Source organism: Athene cunicularia, assembly GCF_003259725.1.
Source record: "Athene cunicularia isolate RWA chromosome 20 unlocalized genomic scaffold, athCun1 chr20_part1, whole genome shotgun sequence".
NCBI lineage: Eukaryota > Metazoa > Chordata > Aves > Strigiformes > Strigidae > Athene > Athene cunicularia.
In genome coordinates, this window is record NW_020799125.1 from 13769916 (window position 1) to 13788258 (window position 18343).

The 18343-nt window shown below is 49.6% G+C and overlaps 1 protein-coding gene across 4 annotated transcripts in view; it reads left to right on the top strand.

Moving 5' to 3' along the window:
* The window catches only part of RALY (RALY heterogeneous nuclear ribonucleoprotein), a 90662-nt gene extending 78787 nt beyond the window's left edge, over positions 1-11875 (top strand). For 3 of the 4 annotated variants that reach the window (XM_026861931.1, XM_026861930.1, XM_026861932.1), the window contains 6 exons: positions 2354-2401; positions 2659-2819; positions 3465-3578; positions 4212-4357; positions 9707-9755; positions 10011-11875. In XM_026861931.1, coding sequence (XP_026717732.1) covers positions 2354-2401; positions 2659-2819; positions 3465-3578; positions 4212-4357; positions 9707-9751 — 514 coding nt within the window. In that variant the 3' untranslated portion in view covers positions 9752-9755; positions 10011-11875. The remainder of the gene's footprint in view (positions 1-2353; positions 2402-2658; positions 2820-3464; positions 3579-4211; positions 4358-9706; positions 9756-10010) is intronic. The other variant, XM_026861929.1, reaches the window with a different exon arrangement.
* Positions 11876-18343: the final 6468 nt, after the last annotated feature.

Here is an 18343-nt window from a genome sequence, read left to right on the forward strand (position 1 = left end):
ATAAGAGACAGGGTGGGGGGTTGGAAATGAAGAGGGGGGAGTGTAGAAGCATCCTAGTTCAATTTTCCTTTCAAAAAGGAAAATTTTGATTGTGTTTTGTGTTTATTGGATTCAAACAGAACTGGAGTCAAACATCCTTGGTCATCAAAATAGATTGGTGGGCTGAGAGGAGCTATTTTCTTGTGAGATTTTCTGTATTTCCAGGTTTCATCTGAAGTTTGAATGATAAACAAGTTACCAGTCACAAAAATCTGTGAAAATACATTTCTTCGTTCCATACTGCCCATTTCCTCAGCCATTCAAACTGGCTGGTTATATTCCAGCAAGAGCTGATGCAGTAGGAATTACCTTTCCTGTTCAATTCAGAAAAGCACACAGGGGAATAAATAAAGATCACGCAGTGGCTGGGACAGAAGGCTGTCAGGATATTCATTTCTCCTCTGTGATCCCAGCAGAAATGTTGTCTACAAGTCAAGTCAGAAGGGGAGGATGCCAAGGCTGAAAAGATGTTGAAATTCATCTATGCTGAGACTGTCAGCAAAGCGGCTATTTTTCATCACACAATTGAATTTGTAAGGCTTATGGTGATGATACCGCCACAGCCACATCTCCCCTCCCGCCCCGCACCAGTGCTGCTCACTCTGCAGCAAGACCCTGCATTCAGCATCCTGGCCAGCTGTGGGTTCTGTGGTCAGCAGATATAGGCCCAGCTTTATAAAGTACCTCCTTGCTTGAAGTCACCGCGGCAGCACATGATGTGGCAGCAAACCCCGGGAGAAGCAGTAGGTGCAAATGCTCTCTGTTGTCCTTAACCCCTTGCACCAATTGCCTCTGGCCTCAAAGGAGCCCTGATGTCTCCAACTATCCAGATTGTGCTTCTGGTCCCCCTGAGCCACAGCCTGAGTTTCCACAAGCTGCCACAGTCTTCTGGGGAACCCAAGGAGCATCCAAGCAGCATGGAAACAACCCATTTAAGAAACCAGCCAGTTACTGAAACTAAAGCTTGGTGGGGAAGCCCAGTGCCAGCATAGGCAGGGTAGACGTCCTGGGTCAAGCCTGGAATTTCTGGTCCGAACCACACTTCTGACTGGCTGTCCTGGCCAGCCACATGTTCTTGTTGGTTCTTGCCTAAGGTGCAGGACACCCAGTTTACTCTCAGCTCATCCTTCCCTCTCGCCATGCCCCAGTTTCTCCTGGCTCAGAGTCCTTCCCTCTCCCTCTCACTCTCTTTGTTCCCGTTAGATTTTCAGGTTTTTGCAAGCCCCTTCAAACAGTTTCACAGTGCTGGACAGACTCTCTGCTTTCAAGGGCTGCAATAATCATTCTCTTTGTTCAAAGCAGAGAGGAGGGAACATCAGCATAACTTCTTATTTAACCAGCATTAATCCAGCCAGCAGCACACAAGGGAACCAGACACTGTGTTTAGCTGGGGGTAGGTGGTGCATTCAGCAGTGTTGCTCTTCCCCGCTGCCAGGACATCAGGCAGCACCAGAGCAGGTCTTGTCTCTGAAGAGCTGTGATTGCCTGCTGTAACCACCTGGTTTGTGTTGCCTTGTGAAAAAACAGCTGCAGTAAGAGAGAAAGTGTGTTACTGGGTCTCCAGGGAGTGAGAAATGCATTGTTCCAACTTTGGGTTAAAATGCAGTTCAAGGTTAAGAAAACAGGACATAGGCAATGTCTCACTGGGAGAAGAGAGGTTTAAATGTCTTCGTAGTGAAGGTATTAAATTAATAAATATCCCCTTCTTCCTGACTTCTCCCCCAGCAATTACATATGGTATGAAAATAATGTACAAGGGTGGCAGCACACAGTGCCCTCCTGACACGGGCATGGTCCTGCTGCACAAAGTCGGGACAGAGGGATATCCGCAACGCCATGAGTGCAGCTCAACTGACACTTCACAGACACAACCCACTAGCCATAGTTTCATTTTCTCTGCAGGGCCGGCCAGGGGTGGAGAGCTGGTCCCTGCTCCCCAGCCCCAGCCATTGCTTTAGCAGACATCCCCCCAGGGTGTTTGCAGAAATTGCTCCTCACCCGTTTGTAGGTTTTGATCCACCCACACATCATCTTCCTCCACCTCAAGATAACCAGGTTAACACTCAGCTGCCAGCATCACCCTCTCCAGTGGGTTCAGCCCCCCCGGGTCTTTCCCCCCAGCTCACCCCACGTCCCTGCAGACCCTCGCACCCGGGAGGACAAGTGTGTACGCCCAGCCAAGTGGAAGGACAGGGGCTCCCCTATGGAGGGGGAAGAAATAAAAGACTTGGGAGGCTCAGCAGGTGATGAGGGAGTAATAATAATAAATTACCAGCACTAATTAACTCATGCTGTCCTGACTCTGTCTCCACAGTGGCTACGACTTTGACTATGACTATTACAGAGACGACTTCTACGACAGGTGAGCAGGGGAGCCATTTGCCTGTGGGGTTTTCTGTGGGGCCAGATCTTACCTGCAGCACGGCTCCTGCCGTCGGGAGCAGGTGGGCTGCAGGGGGTCCGTCCCGCCCGAGCATGGTGGGTCCGCTGGCCAGGCTGTGCCCCCGCTCACCAACCAGCACTGCTTGGGCTCCGGTTGTGGCACCCGGTCGCCAGCACAGCAGGGCTGGGGGTGCTGCAGGGGTGCTTCAGCACCCCCATCCTTCCCCCCAACTCCAGGCTCTTCGAGTACCGGGGCCGAGTCTCTCCGGTGCCCAGGGTGGTTCCTGTGAAGCGGCCACGGGTCACCATCCCCCTTGTCCGGCGCGTGAAGGCCACGCTCCCCGTCAAGCTCTTCGCCAGATCGGCTGCCATCGCCAACAGCTCTGCCAAGCTGAAGTGTGAGTGTGTGCGTGGGGTGCGGTGGGACAGTGTGGAGTCTGATGTGCACATGGACCTCCCATCCCCAGACATTCACCCGCAGGGATGGTGCTTCCAGGGAAAGCCTTAAAAAAACCCAACTATCTTGAAGCAACAGCCCAAGCGAGGGCCCTTCGGAAGCCCCCAGGCTGCGAATGCAGCAGAGGAAGGTGCAAGTACAACCTGATCATGCCAGAGCCTGGTGTCAGCCTCCGCAGCATGCCTGGTCAGCAGACACACAGGGTTTTTGGGTGCATGCAAGCACCGTCAGCTTTCTGTGCGCTGCTGTAACAGCCGGCTAGGCGGTGAGGACTGGCGGTGCAGGAGGGTGTGTTGCTGCTCCACACTCCAGCCTCTCCTCGCTGCCCCCCAGGCCCCATTAGCTGTGCACGATGCCCTGCACAGCACTCACTGCAGCTCCTGCCAGCACAGACAAGCTCAAATACACCATGTGGCATCACCACATGTTGACCCCAGGGATGCAAGGAATATGTTTCTAGTGTGGGTTTCCAGTTGGTTTTATAACCTGCTGAGAAGGGGTGACTGACACCAGGCAGAGGGGTGAAGCAGCACCTCGGGTGCTCTGCAGGGCACTAAAATGCCTTTTTTTCCTTCCTTCCTCCAAGTGAAATGCAGTGAGCTGCAAACAATCAAAACTGAGTTGACACAGATCAAATCCAACATCGATGCTCTCCTGGGCCGGCTGGAGCAGATCGCTGAGGAACAGAAGCTATCCACAGGTCAGCTGGGTGCGTGTGGATGCCCCGGGGCCAGTCCGAGAACGGGCAAAGGGTGCAAAGCTGGACTTGAAACTGTCATGGCTCAGAGCATCCTCTAGGCTCTGACCGTGAAGTGCTGACCCTCAGGTTCCAGGGCAGAATCACAGGCAAAAAGTACATGCCAAAATTCCCTAAATTATGGAATTGGGTTTTAAAATTAAGAAAATTTTTTTTCTTTTGCTATATAGTTTGTATTATTTTGTTTGCTTTTTTGTTCTGTTATTCTATTCTATTCTATTCTATTCTATTCTATTCTATTCTATTCTATTCTATTCTATTCTATTCTATTCTATTCTATTCTACTCTACTCTACTCTACTCTACTCTACTCTACTCTACTCTACTCTACTCTACTCTGCCTTCAACACTCACTCTGGAGGAATACAGAACAATGACCTGCTCTGCCCTCTCCAGAGTTGCTTTCAAGCATCTTCCTCAAAATCAACAAAACTTCCCATTGCAGAAAAAAAAAACAACTAGATTCATTATTTACCTACCAGCCGAATTTGCAGGGCCCACTGGATTAGTTTCATCAGGCTCCAGGCATTGCCTCCCCCAGCCCCTGATCCTGGTGGCTTGGCTCTTTCTCTCACAGAGGTACGGAAGAAGGCAGATGGAAGCAAAAGTGAAATCTCGCAGGAAGACACAGCATCAGAGGCAGAGGTCAACACAGAGGAGCCGCTGAATGGGGACGAGGGGGAGGAAGAGGGTCTCGCACGGGATGAGTGTGAAGATGAACTGGTAAGAGAGTTTGAGTAATACATCCCTCCAGCCAAAGGAGTTCAGTAATAGACCACAGTTTACTGGAACTTGCTAAAGCCCCAGAGAAATAGTTTTTCCGTCCTCAAAAGAAATTGCATTTAAATCCCATGATTGTTCACAGCTTGTTCTTTCAAACTGTTCTGTTGCTTGCAAAAACATTGACCAGGCAAATGCATGTGGAGACGCTGAAGAAACATGGTTGGCTCTTGAAATTTGGACCATATTTATCCTTGATTTCACAATGATTAATTAATGGTTAAAATAAGTTGTTCTGCTCTCAAGTGATTCTCAGATGGATTGAGACATATGGAAAGAGAGGCCCTGTTGTATAACTGCACTTTCCTTACAACATGAATTTGCAATGCCCTTTTGACTGGACAGGCACCAAATGGCATAAACCTAGTTACAAGGTCTGAGCAAGGCACAACCGCTGTGCATGGAGCTGTGCATCCATAGCGAGGGCCGTGCTCGAGCGTGGCTGGGCTGATGCCATGTACACATCAGCCCCATTGGTGTTAGTCCTGCCCCAAATAAGGACACTTCCTGGTGAACCCAGTAAGCAAATGTTGTGCCTAAAAAGCATCTGGATGTGAGCCCTGCTGGTAAGGGTACCCTGATGGTAAGGGTAATGCAGGGCACTGTATTACACTGGCAGCACTGTCTTTTATCCCAAATTAAGGCTCCTCTGAGAAGAGGATCAGCTCCAGACCCAGGCAAAGGGCAGCAGGGAGCTGGGGTGGAAGGACATCCCTGCTTTGCTGCCCCTTCCACAGGACCACAGTCCTGGGAAGCTGGGCTGGCTGGCACAGCTCTCCCGTGGAGGCTTGGGGCACACCAGGGCAGCCTTTGGCCTGTAGTGAGTGTCCCTGCAACAGCTCTGCTCCTTCCCCATCCTGGCACTGGTTGCAGCAGAAGTGAGGATGAAGCTCAGCATCCTTTTCTTCTTCCTTATCTCTTCACCACTGGGTGACAGAAGCACACTGCACATGTGTAGCACTCTTCCCATGGCCAAAAAGCTCCTCTCACTCAGCACTCCCCAGCTTGTTTGTACTCTTCTACTCTGCCCCACCTTAGTCATGATAGATGAGGGATCTGAACGGGATCTTTCAGCTGTTTCAGTTTCTGGGGCCTCATGGGTGAAGTCTGTGCCTCCTGCTAAATATAAGAAGAGATGATTAAGGGGAGACATCATAACAGATGCTATAAAGAAGAAAGGCAAAAGCTGGCCTCCAACTCTGTGTCAATTAGGATAAGGAAAGCCAGGTTTGAATTACATCGAGGGAAACAGATGGTAGAAATTAGGGGGAAACTTGCTGATGCTAATGATGATAAAGGAGCACACAGCCTGTCAACAAAAATATGTGGACTTTCTGCCATTAGCAGCATAAGAAAACAGAGTGGATAGACATCTGCTGGCAATGATTTTATAAAAGCTGATCTTCATTAAGAGTAGATGAACAAGATAACTATTTCAGCTCCCTTACATCTCTATTTTATGTAACTCTCAGGTCCTAAAGTGGCATTGAGATCAGAAATATTTTACTGCCAACATCAGACAAGGCCCACATGTGCTCAGCATGGGGCAGGTTAATGTGTGCAGTTTGTCTGCAGAGATGTTCTCTTAAACACTGCAAGGTGACTCACAAAAGCCATCCTTTATATTTTCCTCCTGACCTTGCAACATTGAACAGTTCTGAAGTCTTTCCAGTCCTTGGGGAGTGACTCCTTTATCCCCTGTCTCTGTGGACATCAGTGTAGCCTCCACCACCTGCTGTCCATGGACATAGTGCCCACACCAGTCCCTAGAAGTGTTATCTACCCTTGGCCCTGAGGGGCAGTGGTGGTGCAGGAGAAGTCAGAGGTCACTCAAATCTGATCTAGTAGTTAGTTTACTGAGTTCTAAGCAGTAAGTTTAGGTATGTAAAATAATAAGTGCAGTTGGATTGATGGTCAATAGTCTACTACACTTAACATTGGTGTGGGATACAAAGATTATTGTGTAAGCTGCATGTATGCAAAAAATGTTATTTACCAACCCATCAGTGCCTGACGTCAGGTAAGGGATCTCTCAGCCTTGAGGGGTAACCATGAGAGGCATCCCTACTCAGGGGGAGATCCCTGCTGTGCAGCCAGCTGCTGTGGAGGGAGAGCTCAATGGGCCTTCATGGCTGCAGATACTCATAGCGTAAAGTAGTTGATCTAGTCAGATTTTCTGCTCTGTTCATGCCGTTTTGGCCACTTATCAGCCCAGTCTCCAGCCAAACTGGTTTTTTGGGCTTGGTGCTGAGTTCTCACCAACAGCCTCACACAATAGGACTGACTTTGTTTAGACTTAGTTGCTGAGCATCTGCCTGGACCAGAGTCCAGTTAGTTCAGACAGGAGGAGCACATCTATCGCGTGTGGGAAAGGCATAGTCTCTGCAAGTCAGGAACCAGACCTGCCAGTGCTGGGGCAGTGCCCAGCACAGAGGCTGCGCTGCCATGAACATCTTCCCCATGGTGACAAGCAGGGAAGATCCATTGGACTTGGGTCTAGGGTTCACCCATACCCTGTCGACAACTGTAGGATGTCTGCTGGGGAGCAGCAGGCCTGAGCATCCCTGTTTGTAGGGGAGTTCACTGAACCAGAGCTGATGTGCAAATACTACAGCTAAGCCGTGGTGCTTCACAGCAGTGTTAGCCCCACCTGGGTGAGAGGGAGCATTTCAGGCCCCAAGGGAGTCAAGGCACACAATTTCCATTGAAAGTCAGTGGGAGCTGGGCAAACACTACCTTTCAGCCTCATTCCCAGTGCCAAGTTGGCTACCCTGGTTTTCTGCACAAACCTCAGCTTGGTCTTGGGGAAATTTCCAACATCACCTGGGGAAATCAAATAATACACACTGAAATACACATTGAAATACACACTGCAGCCCACAGGGAGAAGGACAAAGGGCCCCGCCTTCCAGCATGAGTTTGTGCCCTTTCTAGAGAGGGTGGGCAGGAAAGGAGCTCCACAGAGGAAGGATAAAGTAGGTAATGTTTCATTCCCACAGGCTCTGCCACTAGGCTCAGGATCTTGGGAAGCCAGCAGACAGACTGGACCAGTGAAAACCAAGAAGTCAAAAAAGCAACTTTGAGTCCCCTAGACTTCTCCATGTGCTTTGTCACCAGGTCCCTTGGTCCCCTGCCCCACTGCGCAGTGAGCTTATACTTTCCCTAGCCTTTTGCTGCTGGTGTATCTACAGGTGCTCTTCTGACTGTCGCTGCACGCTGGAGGGATGGCTCTCTATTGCTCCTGGGTGGCTCAGCTCTGCTTTCCATCTTTCAGGTTCTGCCTTTTCATGTAGGAAGAAGCTCTGTTGAGAGCTTGCTGTTCATCCATGCTGGCCTCCTACCACACCTGCCCGACTGTCATCAGAACGGGCTGTTCTTGTGCTTCAGTTGCAGGTGTCCTTGAAGATGACCCAGATGCCTTGGCCTCCAGAGGAGTCTCTCATGGTATTTTGCTAAGTAGATCCCTGAAAAACCCCAAATCTGCTCTCTTAAGTGCAGGGATTTGATTCTGCTCTTTCTCTTGGACACTTCTCTGAGGATACTCAGCTTCACAGTCTCATGGTCACTTCAGCCAAGACTTCTCTCCATCTTCACATCTTTGACCAGTTCTTCTTTGGTCATCAGTAACAGTCGAGAAGAATGTCTTTCCTAGTCAGCTGGTCAGTCAGCTGTGTCAAGTAATTGTTCTTGATGCTCTCCAGAAATCTGGGTTGCTCTTACCCAGCCCTGCTGTTCTCCCACCAGATGCCAGGGTGGTTGAAGTCCCCCAGGAGTACAAGGGCCTCTGATCAGGAGGCTTCCTTCCACCATCTAGAGGAGACTTCCTATCAGATGGCCTATAGCAGATGCGTGCTATGATGTCACCCATGTTGGTCTGTCCCCTAGATCCTCACCCACAAGTTCTCAGCTGACATCACCTGTTCCAAGGCAAATCCCTGTGCATCTGGGCTACTCCTTTGCCCAGAGCACATGCCACCTCACCTGGCTTTCCTGAAGAGCCTGTTCCCAGGACGCTACCTGCTCTGTCATTGCCTTTGTTCTGTTGTCAGAAGTCACAAGCCTCCAGACTTTGTTCACTTGGGAGTCTCCATCCGTAGCTCCTTTGAGCATAGTCTCCAGCCATCCCTTCTTCATGCATTGCAGTACTGAGGCCGTTCCCCTGTGGGGTCTCTGCAAAGACCCTGTTGGTCTCCCTGATTGTAAAAATCTATTTATCTCCCCCAGTTCCCTGTAAACTAGCCTGCTGCTAACAAGGTTGGGACTGGGCTCCCTTGCCTTTCCTTGCAGATAACGTAGTATCACCTGCAGACATCTCTGGGATCCCTTTCCATCTCTAAAATATTCACCACAAAATTTGGCCTATGCAGGAGATAAAATCCTGCTGCTGAGCACCTAATTCTTTTAATGATACTGCATTGCAGAACGGCTCCAGGAGAGGGGCTTTCACATGCCGTGCTTTCAAAACCACTGTTGCATGGGGAGTGGTTCAGCACACCAACACTATTATTGTGGCCTTTGGAGTGATGAATATTATGAGTGTTATCATTCTGGATGATGAGTTCTGCTGCAAACTGGGACCAGTTTCTGTGTTCAACAACAGAATCATTACATCATGCATAATTTGCCATTGCAGACTGACTGCACCTTAACATCATTAGACACTAACAATGCCTGTTCCTACTGCGGGCTGTTCCTAGGTCCCAAATTAACTTCTCGTAGTGCTACAACAAGGCATGAGCTATGCCAGCACATGCAGTAAACCTCATGAAAGTGCTGAGCATGGACTTATCCTGGCCATGCAGAAATTGGGCGTTCAGTTCAAGCATGGCAACTCATGCCGCAGGCTCCAGACCTTCCCTGGGACATGCCCACTTGCCCCCTGGAGGTGCTTACTCTGGCACAGCCCAGATCACACACCTGACTTTATACAAGCAAAGCTGGGCTTAATTTCAGCCCTTTGAAGTTCAGCAGGAGCCAGACTTCAAAATCCAAGAAGGAATTACACATCCCAGGTTTGTCTGGCAGGACCCTTCCGGAAGAAGGAGCCAGAGGAAAGTTTTGGGTTTGCCTGGGACTGCCTTCCAGCAACCACAGCCGCGGCACAGCACGTCCATATCAGGTGTGTTTTGTAGCTCCTCCACCACGCTGAGCAACCTGACCACTGCTCACAGCGTGCAAGCTTTCCCACACCACAGTACCAGCTGGTCACCACGTGCAAGGTGTCACAGTGTCCCAGGCAGGGCAGGAGGGACACATGGTGATTTACTGTTTCTGGTTCTCTTTTCCCTCCAGGAGAACAGCCATTACACAGATGTGGAGGATGCCAGACTACAGTAGCCAGGTACAGCTCACTTACTGCTTTTTACAGGCTGATTCTGAGCAAAAGCATTTCATGCATGTTGGGGTGGGGGGGTTGCTGCTTCAGAAGATGCTCTTTCCCACAGATCCTCTGTGTTTTCCTAGCAGTGAGCCTGGATGCTCAGCTGGGTCACTGATTAGCCCCTCAAAAATCCTTTTCTTAAATCACAAATCTTCGAGGTTCAAGGAAAATTATGTACCTTTTTTTTTTCTCCCCCTCTCTCTTCCCTCCTTGCAGCCCATTCAAAACAGCAGTGAACAACAGTGTGAGGAAAGCAGGAGGCTAAACCCTGTCCTGGCACATTGAGCAAGACAAGCTGAATCGAAGTGGTGCTGTCATCTCTACCTGGCATTCAAAAAAGGAGAAACATGGCCCGACATCTTCATCCATCTGTAAAGCAAAGACAAAGAAAACTCATCATCCCAGCAAATCCCCATTACCCCATGCAATGGATTCAGAGCTCTGCAGCCAACAGCAGCAGGAACCAAACCCTGCACAGTCCATAACCATCACAGACTGGATAACGGGAGAGAGGTTGTGTCACCAAATGAGTCAGAGATGTTATAGAGCTTTTCAGAGGAGGGGAGGGAGAACTAAGGCTAACCCAATAAAGATGTTTTTTCCCATGCTAGGTAAGAGCCAGAGCATTTGCTAACTGGGGGAAAAGTACTGCCTCAGTTTGGACAATTTGTGTTCTCATGTGAAGGTCCTGTTGAGGAAGAGGCTGTGGGGTGAGCTGTCCTCCCAGAACAGTCACCTCCTGTCGTGGCTCTTCTGGCCCACGAGCTGCCGTGGGTACACGGTCACATCCAGGTGGAGTGGAGGCGGTGCTGGTGCATGTGCTGTGCTCTGTGCAGCTGCTTGAAGAGAGGGGAAGAGGAAGGGAAGGTGCATGCAGGAAAGTAAGTGACCCCAAGCAGGAGGAACGAATCATACATCATCGTCAGTGGCTTGGTCTCTACATTCTCCACTGGAAAACCACTACGCAAAGGCCAAGCAAGTCTCTGCAGAGTGAGGGGATGCAAGCATGTGTGGATGAGACCCTTTTCTTGAACCCTTCTCTGCTCCTTGGAAGGGGTGTAATCTTCCCACTTCTCCAGCCCAGCGCCAGAGACATCAGCCCCTTCCCAGAGTGCTGCCATCTCCTTTTGCCCAGCCTCGCTGGGTCTTCACCCCGGCCTGCCCCACCACCAGAGCGGCGCGACAGCTCCTGCTCCCAGCTGCGCGGGCTCTGCTCCATCACCGGGCTGTGGGTGCACAGTGTGACAGCTTGCCTGAGCGTAATGAGACTGGTACAGCCAATAACCCCAGCACGATGCATGTGGGTGCGCAAGCACCTCCCCTGCCTCCCCGAATCCGAGCTGCTTTTGACCCGTGTCCTGTGAGCAGAGGGCTGCAGCAGCCAGCATGGGGCTTGTCGTGGGAACCCCCTTACACCGCAACACCCAAGAGGTCTCAGCCTTTCTCTTGTTTGTACCTCCTTCGTGGGCTTATCCAGTTTTTTCTGAGTTCATGGGTAGATGGGACTGAAACTCACGCAGCACTTTATTCAGATCAGATGTGTCCTGCCCGTCTACCCTCTTCCCCTCCAAAACACACACATATATCAGCGCTTTGAATCCAGAACGGTGTCCACACCTTCTCCTTGGTCAAACCCTCCCACAAAAGGCGTGCCCCCCCAGGTCGCCTTGAGTGCTCTGAAAGGGGACCCCTGCTTTCTGCTCCGGCACCCAAAGCCAGCCCTCATCTATGGCATCTCTCTTTGAAGGGTGAAGGGGAAAACAGGTCCCAGGGGCAACGCTTCCCTCCCCCAAGGGCCATCCTGGAGCAAGCATGGCTCTTGAAGCACAATGATTTATTTGCATTTCTTAGTTTCAAATAATTCCTGAGGGATTAAAAGGATAATCATGCTTTCCCCTACCTTTTTCCGGTTCCTGTACAATTTATCCATTGTGTTGTACTGAGCCGTTGTAGAGCTGTTTTCTAGGCTTTGAGAGATGAGCTGCAGTTTTTGCTATGAACTGACTGTGATGCTGATGTTTGGGAGAAAGGTGACCTTGTACATAACAATCCTGTATAATAAAAGAAAGAAATCTAATTTGCTTTCGCTCTCTTCTCTCTCTGTCATATGTACACATACACACACACTTTTTTCCTCTATTTCAGAAATTAAGTTTTCTTTCCCTTCCTAAGCTGCAGCTCTGCCCACAGGATTTGCTTTCCCTTACACAAGGTACGTCCCACTGGGCTGAGCAGAACATCTGGGTTCACAGGGGCTCTGGGAGTTTTCCTGTGGAGGTCTGGAAATGCATTTGATGCAGGAGAGCAGGGGACAAATCCAGGCCTTTAATCTCTGGACTTTGCACTGGTCCAGCTTATAACAGACTGGAAAAATGAGGCTGCTGTTCCAGTTTGCACAAGCCAACTGCTAATAAATGCTCTTTAAGCACAGCATCTTCTGGCCATTTCCCCAGTCCCTTCCTCAGCAGAGCAAAGCTCACACCATGTTGCCAGCAGTGCCTGTGTTCACTGGAGAGATCATCCGAAACATGGAATGTCTGGCACCTGAGCTGTGGCTGGAGGGCACCAGTGACCCGGTCACATGGGGAGAAGTCAGCTGCTACCACACTTCCAATGGTTTTGTTAAGTGTACAGTCCTAGAAGGTTGACTGCTGAGCCTGGCCTGAGCCATTGTCCAGCACTGGAGGGCAAAGCTGCCTACTGCATCTGTTCAAGTCATGGTGAGTCTGGGGATGCTTGAGCATGCTTCTGTCCACCCATCCTGCCATCAGTCACTTCAAGATGAGGAAAGCAGCATCTCAAACAAATGGCTGGATGTCGTTGTGGCTGGGAAGGAGGAAGGATGGAGGAATAAAGAAAAGCAATTCAAAACATTTGGCTGTCAAGATCAAAATCAGCCTAACCGTAGGTCCACTGAGCAGTGAACCTGGGCCCTGAGAGTGACCATGGCTCTGCCTCAGGGGAGGGCAGAGCATTTCCCTGCTCCATCCCCACCTCGAGCCCCTGCCTCACCGGGCAAGTGCTCAGCCTGGCGCTGGGCTGGGGCTGGGTAACTGCAGCGCATGGAGCTCATCGGGCTTGGGCCATTAGAGCATAGTCAAGGTCTCTACTAAACAACTGCTTTGATTTTGTTAATTATTTGAGGGGGAGACTGAGGGACTTTGAGCACTCTTATGCAGGCCCCTTTATGGCAATTTACTTGTCTATTGGCTGTGGATAGGGCCTCAGCAAAACGAGTTCTGGGGTTTTCATGCTTGCTGAGTTATGCATGTGATCATCAGGAAAATCTTAACCTGAAAGGCAAAGGCACAGCAATGGGTAGGGAAAAGGAAGGCAAACTGCCCCTTCCACCCCTTAAGGCAATAAAGCAGCTGCAAGCCTCCAGCAGAGTCTGCTGGGACCATCAAGAGAGGAACAGGGGGAGAGGAGATGTTACCCCCACTCTGAGCACTGCTTTCCCAGGGACCGAGAGGGAGGGCAAAGGGAAGGCAGATGCCCACTGCAGGGGAAGAGCCTTGGAGAAAGAGGCAGGTGAAAGCACACAAGCAAGAGCAGCCAGGGCTGTAGAGGTGTAAGGACTCCAGAATACTTATAGTGAACACGCACAGAGAGTGCGAACAAAGCCATCGTTGCTATTTAACTGTGCACATCAGTCAGCTCCTCTTCCCCGACTCCCCCATCCCATCTTTCCAGGCATGAACACATGTGAGATAGTGTGGGTGCTGCACGCTCAGAGCACAGCGCAGCTCTTTAACCACAGCCCATCCATCCTGATGCTCAACCCCAGCCCAAACCACACTCTGCTGTCACAGGGGAACAGACCACAGTGAAGAGCAGAAGCCCCATTAATGGGCTTGTCCTGGTGGACAGAAAGATGTGTGGTCCTCCCCAAAGCATTTTAAATATTCCTAACACAAAAAGATCTGTCAGATCTCATTAGCTCTTGATAGAATATAACGGAGTCCCACCCTACATGCACCCAACCTCCTTTTCCATAACTCGGTGTCCACATAGAGTTGCTCCCTGTAAATCATCCCTGCCCTGCTAGGATGTGGGAAGACAAGGGTTGGGCCAGTCCATTCTTTCCAGCATTTCCCTCTAGGCAACAGCTAATTCAACATCTGCACATTCTGAAGAAAAATGACCAATGTAAACTGAGCAACTCAACTGAACACAGTTTCCATCTTGTGAACTGGAAAAAAATTGCTTTTGTTAAAGCCTTTCCCCACCACCCACAAAGGCAGGATCTCATTACCAAGTATCCTGGACCTCACTTGTCTTCTCACATTTGCTACTTTCCTTGTTGCCATCCCATCTGCATTTGGTGGCAACAGCAGCGTGGCTTTTGTTGGAAACAAAACCAAAGGTCTCAGCCCTCACTGCCTTGCCTGCACCTCTGCAAAGGAAACATGAAATGTATGAGGTTGGCAACACACTTCAGGTTTGAATGTGCTGCTCTGGGTGGGAATAGCAGGTGTGCAGGACGTTTTGGTGCTCTGCTTTTTCATATGCTGGCCTGAGCAGTCATTAGAGCAATAGAGCAGAATTACTCCAGTCCCAAATCCTCCTTCTATGTGCTTCTGGACATGGAAAGATAATCTGTTGGGCCAAAACTCCAGTGATCTTGCATCCAGTTTGAGTCAGGAGATGGAACAAAAGCCCCAGTGACTTTAATTAGCATCACAGTGCTGCAGTCCATGCAGCACTTTGGAAACACTTCAGTTACTGCAGCTTTAATAGGACCAATTCTGTGGGGAATTTGTATGAGCCAGTTGCTACCTCTGTGAGAGTTGCCATATCCCTTCTGCGCTGTCTTCCCATTATTTGCAGGAGAATTAATTCCATATTTTTCCTCTTACCAAGAAAGTGGTGGAAACACTTGGAGTTGTGGTCAAGAACCCCAAGGGCTCCTGGTGGAGTCTGTCCATCCTGTGCCAGGAAAACACACCCAAGCCTTGGACAGAGACAGTCTGATGCCAAAAGGACTCAGGCATAGCCAAAATCTCCTATGCACAGCTGGCAGAGGGCCTTGACCAGCCATTCCTGCCCCACGTTGAATTCCTGCTAAGCCCAGCGTTGCCAGCGCTGCTTACATACCCATCATGGCAGTGTGTGGATGAGCACGTGTCAGTACAGATGTGCTGTATCAGTTTAGCAAGAAAATCCTCAAGTTCAGCAGTTTTTCATTGCCCAGATTTACTTCCTAGCAGGTGGATTATTTTCTCTGGCAGGTCTGAGAGGGTTCCTCAAACACAATTTCCTGCAGATCCCAGCTTTCACCCCCTCCCTGGGCTCACAGCCCCAGTGATTCCCCTAAACTAGTCACAAAGGAGACCCAGAGAAAGCGTGATCAAGATAGACAAGATGCGAGAGGGTGAAAAGGGAAAGATAGGGGTGAGAGATTCAGGTAGAAGCAAGAACCCAGGCTCCCAGCCTGCCCACAGAGCTGCCTGCAGCACAGGAGCTTCCTCACTGATGTCTTCGCTCCTGTTTGCAAGCTGACATCACGGGGGGCGAAGCAGAGCCCAAAGCTGCAGCCTGCCCCATCTGCTCACTGACTGCTTCACCCCTCCTGCCCAACGGTGGGCAACTGCTGCGGCTCCTCCTCAGCCACAGCTGAATTCACCACGCTCGGGAGCCATCGATGTCCCCACCTGGCTGTTGGGTGGCTGCGAGCAGCTGGAAGGGGATGCTCTCAGCCTGCCAGCAGCACAGACCATCACACCCCGAGCACAGCATAAACAGCTCCTCGAAGCCAAGGTGAAAATTTCCTGCACTGGGACCACAACCGAGACCTGGAGGCTTTGGGAACTTTCATTTGCATGTCTCCTTTGATAAAACTGTTTTGGGTGCGACAAGGTAGCAAGACTGAAATAGAACCTTTCTAAAGTGCTTGAAGACCAGTCAGGCTGTGGGGCTCAGGGACCCAAGAGCAGCATCCGACCTCATCACAACGCAAGAGCCCAGCAGCACAGGAGACTCGTCCTCATCAGCAGCTCCAGACCACGGCAGCACCACGTTCCCAAAGGCAGAAGATGTCCAGGTGCCACCAGAGCTGGCTATTAATACTCTGTCACAGCAGGGAGAGCGTGTGCTCAGGCTCTTAACATAAGAAACTAGGAACTTGTTTGCATATCAGTATCTAACATATATTTCAGTAAATGCATTAAGAGCCTTATGTGAGGGGAGTTCAGGCTGGGCAGGAAGCAAGCAGCCAGCAGGAGGAATAGGGACAAAAGCAGAATAATCATAAACATACCATAATGAACTATTTTTGTACCTAAAAGCTCTTCTGCAGTAATTCACACACACCTGGCTGACTGGGTATGAAGAAGGAATCAGAAATCATTTTAATGTACTCAGAGCACTTACAGCCAACACAGCCACCTGGGACATGCATTTGCATTCAAAAGCCTAAACTTCAAGAGACACTAAAGAGATAAAAGGACAAACAAGTATGTGTTAGCAACAAAAAGGGAAGGTGGGTTTAAACTAAAAGGACAGCAATTAAAAAAAAAAAAAAAGACATTAAGAGAAGTAACAGCACAGGCACCCAACCCTCCAGGACACCTGCAGCCCAAAGCGTAACCTGGCAGACAGATACCCCATGAATTTTCCCAGTTCTTATGGCTCAGACACATGGGACATCCTAGGAAGAAGCAACACAGCAACTTGGAAGGTATCCGGGGGTTATTGCTGCAGTAGCTCAGAAAGAATCCATTGTATGGCATTCTAGAAAAACTCACTACAGCCTTAGGCTGCAAACAGTGAACTTAACGTTGAACATGTAACTTGGTTACCTGAAGGGAGGCCTGGGACCAGTATATCCTGTGAAAAATAAGGTAGCCATATCTGTCAGCAGAAGCTGCATCCTCAAGATAAGAAAAGGAACAGACAGCCTGGAGATGGAGAAAGGATCCAAAGAGGAACAAGAAGAGCCCAGACCCAAATATTACTATTGGACCAAACCGTCGTATGAGGGGAGGGCAACTTAGATTGTGAGGCTATAATTGTCTAATGATTTCTTTGTTCAAGGTCCCTCTCCAGAGACAGCTCGAGCTGTTTTTCCACTGTACCATCTAAATAAATTATTTTTCTAAGATTCAATGCCTGAGGCTCTGCTATGGGAAACCTAGGGTAAAGAAATTTATTTAATAGTTATGTTGAAGCAAAAATATAATTCATATCAGTTTTACTTGTAGTCATTTGCTCTTAGTCTATTACGAAACAGCCTGGCTTTAAATCCTACCTAACACAGCTGTTCACACCTGAATTTGTCTGGCTCTGGGGGAAAGCAAAGTGGCTTGAACCCAACAGCCATGGACTGGACTCTCCTTGCAGAGCACAAATCCCGAGGACATGGTGAGGGGAGGCACCCCTCCAGGGGCCATACCCACTGTGCCTGTGGGAAGTTCAGGCTGGGCAGCTTTTCTTCCTGCCAGGAGGCAAACAGAGGACTTGAGGGTGTGGGGGGCAGGCCAACAACAGCTGAACCCCCGGGGCACCATGTGGCTGGTCTTCCATCCGAAGGGTCTCCTGCTCCGGTTCTCCTCTCCCCAAAACAAGCCGCTCAACTGAGCAGTGCACCCTTGCTCCAGCCTCACCACTGCCTGTTACATACCTGCGCACATGACATAGTTTTCCCAACAAGGCCATCATAAAAATTTCTCTTCCTTCCTTGCAACTCCCGGGAGCGTTTCCAGGTGGTGGAGCTCAGCCCTGGTCAGCACAAGGCTGCAGGCAGGAGCAGGGCGATCAGACGGGGAGCGAGCCACTGGTGGGAAAGGGGCCCAAGACATAGCTGAGATGAACAATGATGACACCACAAAACCAACATTAGAAGACAAACACTTCAGAAGTGTAATAGCAAGAATAAGGAGAAAAGATGTGTTTGGCTTCTCTAATTTACTCCAGGCCCAGCTTTCAAAATTCAAGCACTGCTTTTGTAACTCCTCCTCATTGCTTTCAACTCATGCCTTAATGAATCTGAACTATTCCCCCAGCAGGGAAAGTGTTTCCCCAGCAGCAGAGCATATGAAGCCTGCACTGAATTTGGGAGCAAGGTACTGTAACTGGCTGGAAGCAACACAGAACCAGCCAGCCAAGGCAGAAACCATAGCACTCACCTGCAGGAGGTACATTTCATCTGTCATGGTTTTAAGACTATTTCTGTCTCTCATACCACTTCCTTGTAATGAACAAAAAAAAATATCTGGTTTTGTTGCCATTGTTTCAGCTGGTTTTCTGGTAAAAGACAGCTTTTTCACTTAATTATAAATGTATATGTTGAAAATAGTCAGTATGATGCTGTCTTTCTACAATATCACAGTAGAGACCATTTTCCACACTGTAATTTTTGTTGTGGGATCATTTTTCAGTCCAAGACAGATCTCTGCTCCTTTCTTACCAAATAAACAATAATTGCATTGGCAAACAAGCAGTAAGGCTCCCTGCCCTTCTAGCCACCAAGCCTGGACATATGAGAGAGTCCCGTGTCCTCCCAAACTTCAGCCAGGAATTATCCTAATAGGATTTGCATTTAGATATCC